This window comes from Solanum tuberosum, unplaced genomic scaffold (genome assembly GCF_000226075.1).
Source record: "Solanum tuberosum cultivar DM 1-3 516 R44 unplaced genomic scaffold, SolTub_3.0 scf00445, whole genome shotgun sequence".
Taxonomy (NCBI): domain Eukaryota; kingdom Viridiplantae; phylum Streptophyta; class Magnoliopsida; order Solanales; family Solanaceae; genus Solanum; species Solanum tuberosum.
The window spans coordinates 241,305-252,195 of NW_006239374.1; the positions used below are offsets into that span (position 1 = coordinate 241,305).

A 10,891-nucleotide genomic window follows, 5' to 3' on the forward strand; every position below is an offset into this window, starting at 1 on the left:
AGCTAATTTATTTAAATAAATTTACTAGTACAAATATAAAACATAAAATCAAGAAAATAAATAAAATAATTAAAATGATTTGAGAGATATTTTTTGTCTTTACATAGACTTATCCCATGGTATTATATCCTATGTATTACTAATACCTCCAAATGGAAGGTATTAGTAATACATCATATAATACCATGTAGGAGGTATAACTAATCCATGGATTAGTTATACATAGACCCAAATTCCTACCAACCATAGTATTAAATAATAACATATATAATACATGGATTATTTTTTCTTAATGCGGCCTACCAAACGACCCCTAAAAGAATAAGAATAACAATACTAATAAGAAAACACAAGGTAGTATTAAACTACGTACTAACCTTTATTTTAATTCTCGATCTTTATATCGTTCTAATTAGAAATGATAAAACGTCGTCGACATTAACAAGGAAAAAAGAAAAGAATGGTAACTTGGAATATGCACCTACAACTTTTATTAACAAACTAAATTGGTTTTATTAGCCAATTTTTTATTTATTTTTTGTTATAAGCTAAGGAGCATTGCTTTGCTTAAAAGTCATATCCATTGGGTAATTATGCTAAACACTGATTTTACACTTTAAAGATATGCTCACACTGTTCTATCTTCATTATAAAAAATTCTTTAAGAGGAAAAATAAATCAAATTAAAGAAGAAAAACTATAAGTAAAGTAATTTTTTAAATTCATTTAACTCACTTTATATGACATTGTGGAGTCAATTTTTTTTAATTACAATTTCTCAATGATTTTTGAATATTTCGAATTGTGAAAAAGTATAATTTATCATAGATTTAATAAAATTAGAAAATAATATTATTTTAAAAATTAAACATTAAAGTAAAGGCAAAATTACATTTTCCTCTTATTTCACTTTTTTTTTTCTTCTTTTTCATGTTCGTACTATTTTGTCTGTATTATACAAAGAAAAAAGCATTTATTAATCACTGATAAGATTTGATAATAATAAATACAGATGTAATGTTTATGTCATATCCAATTTAAAATATATACTTTTTATTTATTATTTTCAATGTTTTTTTTAATATTAAAAAAGAGTAATGGTTGTCTTCATGCCTTGTAACCTAATTTCACTTTTCCCAACCACAATTTTCTCTTCTTTTTTTTTCTGAATTTTCTTTTCCCAAACCGGACTCCAAACCATTTTCTTAAACAAAATACATAATTTTCCATCCTCAATATATTTAATTATTCAATAAATTATTAATTAACTTTTTTTCATCATTATTATTTCCTTTAATTACGATTCGGACATACTGAGGAAAGTTAGCAACCCCTAAATTAGTTTTTATTTTTTTAACTTATCAAAAACTCCATATTTCACATTTTCTCAAGAATCTCATTACAATAAAGCTTAAAAATTCAATCTTTTTCCCATAATTTCAGTCTTTTAATTCTGAAAAAAATCTTAAAATTTTCAACAAAAAATTCTGATCATTTCCATCTTCATTTCTGTTTAGCTTTCTTGTTTTCTTCTAAGCTCTGTTTTTCTGGTTAGACTTCAAAATTAGCACTAATTAAGCTTTTTTTGAGAATTTTTTCTTCATTGAAGGAAAATTATGGAGTTTTGAAGAAAAAAAGAGGGAAATTTTTTAATTTTTTTTGGTGATTTTTTTTTTTATGGCTATGGAGGGGAGTAACAGTGGAGTTACAGTAGTGGGATCAGATGCTCCATCAGATTACCATGTGGCAGCAAGGACCACTGAGAATCCAACAACACAGACAGTGACATCCCAGGTTGTTGTTGTTTCACCAACGCCTGCAACAGCCGTATCTGCCGGCGCCGGCTTAACAGCTCTGAGTGTGAAGAAGAAGAGAGGCAGACCAAGAAAGTATGCACCAGATGGGTCTGTAAATGTTCTTTCCCCAAAGCCAATTTCATCATCTGCACCGTCGCCGGTGATTGATTTTTCGTCGTCGGAGAAAAGGGGGAAAATCCGGCCAGTTGGGTTAGTTAGTAAAATACATCAGCAACCTAAAGTTGATTTAGAAACTCCAGGTAAAGATAACAACTTTGGGGATTAGTTAATCTTTATGCTGTTTTTTTCTATTAGTTCAAAGCTCTAATCTTTTTCAAAACTGCTTGGAAATGCTTTATTTTATTTCGAGAGTTATCGAAAACAGCCTCTCTATTTAGAAGTAGGGGTAAGGTCTGCGTAGACTCTGTCCTCCCCATACCCCAGTTGTGGATTACACTTGGTATGTTGTCGTCGTTGTTAAAGATCTAATATTTTTTCACATGCAAGTTGATTATTAAATGTGTTCTATAGATCTGTGTGCTTAGTTGAATTAATTAGGCTTGTGAATGAAGTGGGATGAGAATAATGAGAGATCACTTCGGAGTCAAAAAACACTAGGTTGTTAGTTTTTATTTGTCCAAGCTTTGCTGAGGCAAGGTTATCTCGTACTTGAACTGGTGGGAGGTAACATGTATCTAATGAAATAGTTGGAATGTGCACAAGTTGGTCTGGACAACATAATGAAAGAAAAGTGTGATTTTGTGAAGTTATGGAAAGGAAATAGTGTAGGATGTGTGTAAAGGTGGGGCCTATTGTGAATAGATGCTATCTTTGATGCCAATGGGCAGCTCTGTGTGTGAGGTGGTGCTTTTTGGTTGGTCTGGGATTGAAGAATCTTATAAAACTTATTTATGTCATTGTGGGACTTTTCATGGGAGTAATTTTAATTAGGAAAGTGTTTTCCTGGATTTCCAGATATAATCTACTGGTTAATAAGGAAATGGTAGTGTGAATTTGTACTCTTAAGAACTGCTGCTACTGTTGGAATATTACAAAAGAAGTTATGTTAATAGCATCATTGACCTCACCTAATTGCTAAGCTACTTTTATTCCCAATGATGACACTGTAATTCACTATAGTTTTTTTGGAGTTCCCTAACTGGGAGTCTTGTCACATTTATGCTTTTGTTAGCACATCTGAATAGATGGATCTTCGTACTAAGCGTACATGTGTATACTCAAGGAAATTTTACTCTAGTTATTGTGCCATATTTTGCTTTTTTCTGTTACTGTTCCATAGTTAGTGCCACAATCATTTTGAACCTCAGCACTCAGCCCCCTCTTTTTTCTGTTTTTTTCCCCTTCTTTGGGTCTGGCTGTATATGTGCATTGAAGTGGTTTTTTCTCTTTTCCTGTCCCTCATTTTTGGCAGTTGAGAAAGGGGGGAGGGGGGGGGGACTACGTGCTAATGGATACTAACGGAGGGAAACACAGTATTTTTAAACTCAGAGGTGATCATCCCATACGTTTCTATGAGGTGTCTCCTTATGAACTTCACAACACAAATTAACTGAGCTTTGTCTACTTTATGTTTTTCTTTTTCTTTAGAGGAGGTTGGAAAGTCTATTCTAGACTTCGATATAATCATCAGTTATTTGTGACTTGTCAAACAACATGTCATTAGTTATTTGTGTGAAAGTACTTGGAGACACTTTTTTTTTGGGGGGGGGGGGGGGGGGGGGCTCTAGTTATTGTGCCATATTTTGCTTTTTTCTGTTACTGTTCCATAGTTAGTGCCACAATCATTTTGAACCTCAGCACTCAGCCCCCTCTTTTTTCTGTTTTTTTCCCCTTCTTTGGGTCTGGCTGTATATGTGCATTGAAGTGGTTTTTTCTCTTTTCCTGTCCCTCATTTTTGGCAGTTGAGAAAGGGGGGAGGGGGGGGGGACTACGTGCTAATGGATACTAACGGAGGGAAACACAGTATTTTTAAACTCAGAGGTGATCATCCCATACGTTTCTATGAGGTGTCTCCTTATGAACTTCACAACACAAATTAACTGAGCTTTGTCTACTTTATGTTTTTCTTTTTCTTTAGAGGAGGTTGGAAAGTCTATTCTAGACTTCGATATAATCATCAGTTATTTGTGACTTGTCAAACAACATGTCATTAGTTATTTGTGTGAAAGTACTTGGAGACACTTTTTTTTTGGGGGTGGGGGGTGGGGGTGGAGGGGACCATTGGCTATATATAAAATCATGATCTTTTTTGTGTGATGAAGTTGCATGCCATATACACGTAATATGTTTTTGTAGTTGCATAGTTTATGTTAAGGTTTGTGTCAAATTACTAATAATTTAATTTTCTATCTGTAGGTGAATGGGTTTCATGCTCTGTTGGTGCTAATTTTACACCTCATATTATTACTGTAAATACTGGAGAGGTAAATCTTAGCTTTACATATGAAAGTTTTCTTTTTACAATGACTTAAACAAATCTGCATAAATAAGTTATCTGTTGCTTGTATAACACCTGTGACAACAAACAGAATTTATCTTCTCTTTCTTTATACCTTGGCACCTCATTGGCTCAAACCATGAGTCGTGTGAATCAAACTAGATGGCAGTTGCCAATTTGGACATTTTTAAAAGTAGTGACCATACTATAACACACCTCCACCCAAAACCAAGAGAAAAGGGGGAAATTTTCTGTAAAGTACATATCTAAAGAATTTTTCTTAGTTAAGTAAATTTCATAAATTGGCAGGAACTTCTCTTGGCAAATATAGACATAAGGATGTTTAAATGACTGTTTCATATTGAACTGAATGTTCATTGCTAATTGTTCTTTCAATCTTCCTTTAGGATGTCACCATGAAGGTTATATCATTCTCTCAACAAGGGCCTCGAGCAATATGCATTCTTTCAGCAAATGGTGTAATTTCAAGTGTTACACTTCGTCAACCAGACTCCTCTGGTGGCACATTGACGTATGAGGTGCTGCATAGTTCTTCTCTCGTAGTCATGCTGTTTTATGTCATATTTGAAGTGCTCTTGACTTTTGATCATTGCTCCTATTTGTGATATTACTATCTTCTTCTGATAACTTTAGACAGTCAAATAGATGTCATACTCTTTGCTTTTTATTTAATCAAGAAGTAGAAAAAACTTCGTCGTACACTACCAAATTTACGTGTGTCAATATTCCCTCTGATGTAACTGCCACTGCCTACTGGTTAGTAACTTGTGAAGAGCTTTATTACCACCTTAATTGATATAAACGGCATCTTAATCTAAATTGTGCATCTTAATCAGCACATGATCAAGTGACAGAGATATATTGAGGCTTCTAAGAGGTGACTAGGAAGAACTTCGTAAATCTTAACGAGTACACAGCTCAAACCTAATATGTCATCTAGTGAGAGATTAGGATGTAAACTCGTGATCTATGGAGGGGAAGTTAATTTAGTGTAAATAAGTATAGCTTATTGCATTTCTTCATTTGCTTATCATTTTCCATCATCCTCAAAATGGTCCAGAAGTTGTGTTTCCATTTACATGTAAAACAAACCATAACGAATCATGCGGAAAGAAAAACTAATTAGTGCAAAAATTTTAAAAATCAAGAAAAAAATAAAAGAAAATCCCAAAAGAAGATTAGTACATGAAAAAAGCGCAACTATATGCAGCTGTAAGTTGTAAGATCAGCATCGTGACACATCTTTTGAACAAATAGTGCCTATCAGCTGTAATCCATAAACTCTTCTAAGTTCTTGTTTTTGGCAAGTGGAAGGGAGATTAATTTCTTGAGCTCAACTATAGTAGCAATCTGCTCTCTACATGACTTTGAATGAATGGCTAGGTAGATACAAATCAGTCAGAATAGTATATGCAGAAGACGGGTCAAATGAATAATCACACTAAGGCCTTTTATCTGATTTGTGCTTTTTTCTTCTTTCTTTTCTAAGGAAGGTGCCTTGCAACTATAATTTTTGTATAGGTTTGGATTCTTCCTGCCTCTGTAGTGTTGTCTCATTGGTCTTCTCTCGATTCATGTACAACTGTGGCATCCCAACTTCTTGATTCCCTTATGTTAGTGATTAGGAGTGTCCATGAAACATGAAATCTTGATGGCACAAATTCGTATTTTGACATCTGAAGCTAAAGCCTTTATTGCATGGAGAATTGATGTTTGGCATTCTCTGTATGCACATGTTGTTATCGATAGACATTTGTGTATAACATTCCCCTTTCATTGTTCCTTTAGGGCCGGTTTGAGATACTGTCTTTGACTGGATCATTTATGCCATCAGAGACTGGAGGAATGAGAAACAGATCTGGCGGAATGAGTGTCTCCCTAGCAAGCCCTGATGGGCGTGTTGTAGGGGGTGGAGTAGCCGGTCTATTAGTAGCTGCCAGTCCTGTGCAGGTATCGGTTTGCCTAAACATAGCAGTCTTATTTATTGACGAATTTATGCTTATTTGACAAAGAAAGTAGTATCTTGGAGTTGCAACCAATTATTTAGTTGTTCGGATGATGACATTTGGTCTTTTATCTTTGTTGCTGTTAATCAGATTGTTATAGGCAGCTTTCTTGCTGGAGACCAACATGAACAGAGAACCAAGAAAAACAAACCGGAGCCTATTATTGCTGCTGTTCCTCTACCCGAGACGGAAGACCCTTATCACTCCTCAGTAAAACAAACTACACCAACTTCCTCTTCTTTCCGCGTAGATAATTGGTCAGCCCCTGATTCTAGGAATAAACCAGCTGAAATAAATGTAACTCTTCCAGCATAGGGTGAAATTTGAATGTGATTTTACTAGACCATAAGGACTACGCGTCTTTAACGAGGTTCCTATTGATCTTTCTCACCTCCTATTTGATGTTTGTTTGAGGTCTCTGTGCAGTAATCCAAACTAGTTTTCTAGATAGCCTTTGCTATTCTGGTGTTTGGCTGTAGAGTTTTAGATTTATGATGTTTTCGTGACGCTTTGGTTACGAAGGTTACAACGGTCTAGGTTCTTAGTGTTTTAATGGTTTATGTCTAGTTTTAACAGGCATATTCATCCTCTTAATTAAATGCCACATTTTGTACTTTGAACCATTTTATTGTGATTTTCAATTTAGATTCATCCAAATCGGTGACCCAATCTGTTCATATTTAAGATTATAAGATTAAACAACATTTTGATACATATTTTTGGTTTAAGGGCCCGTTTGGCCATGAAATTTTGTACGAAGAGATGAAATCGCACCGTTCAAATGCTGATTTCAAATCACGAGATGAAATCTAAATGTATTTGGTAGCATAAATATATTTATTTACTCTCTTGAATTACAAAATCAAAAGAATTTGACTAATAAATAGGTGACACCTTGCAAGATCCCTTTTTGTCTCCATTCATAACAATCTTTGCAGTCCACTTTCTCACATTTTTGGGTTCTTTATAAAGGGGAAGTCTCTGTTTCTGTTTCCTTTTTTGAGTTGAAATCTCATGTTTCAAATAAATAACTCAGATGGTAGGAGAAGTGGAGAAGATGGTGACAGTAGGGCTTGTTTGGAGAGCCACAAATGCCTTGATGCGAAAAGGCGCAATCAAATGGGATGAAACCATTAAATCATTGCCACAACCAAACACACCCCAACACAAAATCATGACACCTCTCAAGAATTGGTTCAAACTTGTGTTGATATGGCAATACTCTTTGCCATTTGTTCTAAATTTATCAGCATCAGCTACATTTTTCGCCATTCTTAGTGATACACCAATTGATCTTTAGCTGTTCCTGTTACTAATGCCACAACTTTTGCTGCTACTGCTGTTTTCGGATTGATTCTTCTTGTTGGTCGTGCTCTGTTTGGTACATTTCTTATTGAATTTTGAGAATTGATGAATCTTGTTGGATATGATAGTAAGACTGAAAAATGGAAATACTTGTTTTGTTTTTGAATTTGAATAAACATAGAAAGTTCAGAATTCACCCAGATTTGAATGTTGATGTTTTGGTCTTGGCCAGACATTATTTGAAATCAGATTGATTTGAAGTTGAAATTTAAATTTAGATAGGCGATTTATATTTCTTAAGTTGTATTTTTTCTCATATAAACATGAAAAACTCACAAGTTATGAAAACTATCAAAATTTTCTCAATTGTTTTACAATCTTACCAAATAAGCAAATCATAATTCATAAACAAGTACTCAAATATCTTAAAGCGTTGCAATGATAAATTACATATTCCTTTTATAAATGAATATTTACGATTACAAATTTTCAATTACACATAATTTTATAAAGATTTACTAATTAACAATATAATCCATTCACATAGCACAAACAATCTAATCTTTTTTAACAAATATTAACTTATGAGTCAAGTTTTATTGGAATCCCAAATCGCATGTAGTGTCTTGCGATGGAATTTTGTTAAATTGGAAAACAGGTTTTCGTTTTTGGAGTGAAAAATTGACACAATATATAACTAACTAAATATTTTTTTTGTGAAAAAGAAAATAATACGAAAGATTAAGCTTCAATTCTTTTACTTCAACAGCTATGCAAATTTTTGAATAAGTAGATCAAAAGAGTTTAATACGCAGATTAAACAATTTTTTTTGCAGAACAACACTGTTAACTCATCGTCTCGTACAACTACTTTCAGCCATTTCGTTTACGAGGCATATAGACTTAACCAAGACCTGCTGTGATATCCCTTGGCGGAGCATCTCCGTCGATACGGGAAGGCCTAACTATACGGTCAATAAGACCATATTCAAGAGCTTCTTTAGCAGTGAATCGCTTCACCCGACTCAAATCCTTGTGAACCTACATGGTTCCAGTTACTATGATCAACAGTTTTGATATGCAGAGATGAATTTTTACTCGATATAATGATGAGAGTTTGTTTAGGTGGAAACTTATTTCGAATCATAGTTTGAAAAACAATGACATACCTTTTCAATAGGCTGGCCTGTCTTCTCAGACAATTCCTTGAAAAGGTAATTTCTAATTCTGAGAAGTTCTTCTGCTTCATTACGGATATCGTCAGCCTGCCAAAGATGAAAATGTAAGCGTATGTAGTCTCAGAAAGATCATCAAAAACAAACATTTCCTTCCAAAATGTCGTGGAGGCATACAAACCTGTCCGCGTGCAGCTCCAGCTGGAGATTCTAATGCAATCCTTGAAAGAGGCATTGCACATCGATTGCCCTTCATGATGGAAATTTTACCAAATTAACAAATACGCTTTAGTTTGCCTTTCCACACAAACACATCACTGACAAAACAAACTAAGCCAAAACAAAGAATCCTGGAGAACTTTTTCCCCAAGAGTGCTTAATGTGAATAGGCAAGGAATGAACAAGTGCATTAGCATCGGGTGAATCGTAGAAATCATATATTTAATGCCAGTGATATACCTTCAGGAGAACAAGGATTGATCTAGACAGCCAAATGAAATCATATGTCAATTTTTTCCTCCTTTTTCCTTTTTCTTTTTTTGTGATTGTTTTCATCAATTTATGACCAAGTTATCATTTTGAAAACTTAACCAAAAAAAAGGAAAAACGAGAAAGTAGTCTGACTGCACATTACAAGATAGAATCACAACTTTCAGTGGAGGCCTTCGAAGAGAGACGACCAGCTTATAATCAGGCAAATTCACCTCTAGGTTAAAATAAGATATAAACTCTCATAAAATAGAGTTCTTTGGGTTGTCATCACAAGGGGCTGATACTGGCAAATTTCTTTTCAAGTCAAATGCTGAAAAAAGAAATTAAATAAAAAAAGAAAAAGCGAAACTAGCCAAAATGTCCAGAAAAGTCAATTGCATCTTTAGATAAAATAATCAGCTACAAACAACTCGAAAAGCTACTCTAAGTAAGACACTGTAGATAAGCACAGGTTTTTTGTTCACATTTCATCACTACGAGAGAAGTATCGTACCTTTTCTCCAGCAGCAAGAAGAAAAGCGGCAAGATTGTAGGCAAAGCCCACACAGTGGGTACCAACAGCACATTTCAGACTTTGCATTGTGTCGTAAATGGCCATGGTTGGAGTTAGCTGTAATTAGAAGTAACTTTAAGCATAACAAGAAGAAAGAAAGCAGTCTGAGTACAAATTTTAGAAGAAAAAGGAGGTGTTTCTAATTAAAAAAGAAACTTTGACAACAAAGTAAAATTGGTAAAGAACTCACATCACCACCAGGGCCATTGATAAACATGTAGAGCTTCTTGGAACTATCAATACTGTCAAGGTACAGCATTGTTGCCAATATCTGGTTGCTAAATTCTTCATTTATCTCTTCTCCAATGAAAATAACACGTTCGCGGTACTGCATTTGAGAATTCAGTGATATTTTCCCAGATAAAAAATATGAATTATTATACAATTAGTCAAAGAAGAAATGAAGGCACTCTTCGAACAGGAAGTGATCCAGAGAACAATGTAAAGGGCTCTAGATCACAAGTTATCAAGCTTAGATTTAATGGACTTAGAAGTCATATTCAAATAGTGGTTCAACCAATGAATGTGCCGGCTACCACCACTAATAAGAAGAGACTGGTCCTGCACCTTGACATTTTAAATTACTGCTAAAACGAATAAAATTCTTTATCCAGATAGCAATAATCTGCTAGCTTAACTAGAAACTGAAGGCATGTTACTTACAAGAGCATTCCACAAATCAACCCATTGCCACGATGAGTCAGTTGGATTTCTATAGGGCACCTTTGGTGTCCCAATGGGCATCATGGTAACTTGTGCACGTGTTGCTTTGCCATCTTTAGTTCTGGAATTAGGAATTATGATTTATGGGCCAGGTTAGAAACATAAGCAGCAGCCAAATGAAACTTGAGAAAAAATATACGAACTTGATATATCCAAAGGGGAGTTGAGGTTCCACTCATAGAAGAGATGGGATATATTCAGAAATGAACCACATGCAAGGCACAAGCTTGTAAGTAACTATCAATTGAAAATGATGCAAGTGCTACACCTCATTCAGATCTGCTTGTTAGTGAGACACACCTCATCAGATCAACTGACATCCTTTTATTTTTGTGTTTGGGGGGTGAGGGGTTGGGGCGGGC

At 34.6% G+C, this 10,891-nt stretch overlaps 2 protein-coding genes and 1 pseudogene across 2 annotated transcripts in view; 2 read left to right on the forward strand and 1 right to left on the reverse strand.

Annotated features, from left to right (window-relative positions):
- Positions 1 to 1,296: 1,296 nt before the first annotated feature.
- LOC102604028 (AT-hook motif nuclear-localized protein 1-like) lies at positions 1,297 to 6,926 on the forward strand. Its single transcript, XM_006363657.2, has 5 exons — positions 1,297 to 2,056; positions 4,173 to 4,240; positions 4,662 to 4,793; positions 6,064 to 6,225; positions 6,372 to 6,926. Exons 1-5 carry the CDS (start codon positions 1,678 to 1,680, stop codon positions 6,594 to 6,596), a joined length of 966 nt encoding a protein of 321 aa, XP_006363719.1. The 5' UTR covers positions 1,297 to 1,677; the 3' UTR covers positions 6,597 to 6,926.
- Positions 6,927 to 6,996: 70 nt separating this feature from the next.
- LOC107058172 (transmembrane protein 234 homolog) lies at positions 6,997 to 7,685 on the forward strand (annotated as a pseudogene).
- A 630-nt stretch (positions 7,686 to 8,315) lies between these two features.
- The window catches only part of LOC102604367 (ATP-dependent Clp protease proteolytic subunit-related protein 2, chloroplastic), a 5,737-nt gene continuing 3,161 nt past the window's right edge, over positions 8,316 to 10,891 (reverse strand). The window contains exons 4-9 of the mRNA XM_006363658.2: positions 10,470 to 10,590; positions 9,997 to 10,134; positions 9,747 to 9,863; positions 8,943 to 9,011; positions 8,756 to 8,851; positions 8,316 to 8,627 (exon numbers count right to left, since the gene is read on the reverse strand). Of these exons, the coding sequence (XP_006363720.1) occupies positions 8,490 to 8,627; positions 8,756 to 8,851; positions 8,943 to 9,011; positions 9,747 to 9,863; positions 9,997 to 10,134; positions 10,470 to 10,590 (679 nt within the window). The 3' untranslated portion in view covers positions 8,316 to 8,489. The remainder of the gene's footprint in view (positions 8,628 to 8,755; positions 8,852 to 8,942; positions 9,012 to 9,746; positions 9,864 to 9,996; positions 10,135 to 10,469; positions 10,591 to 10,891) is intronic.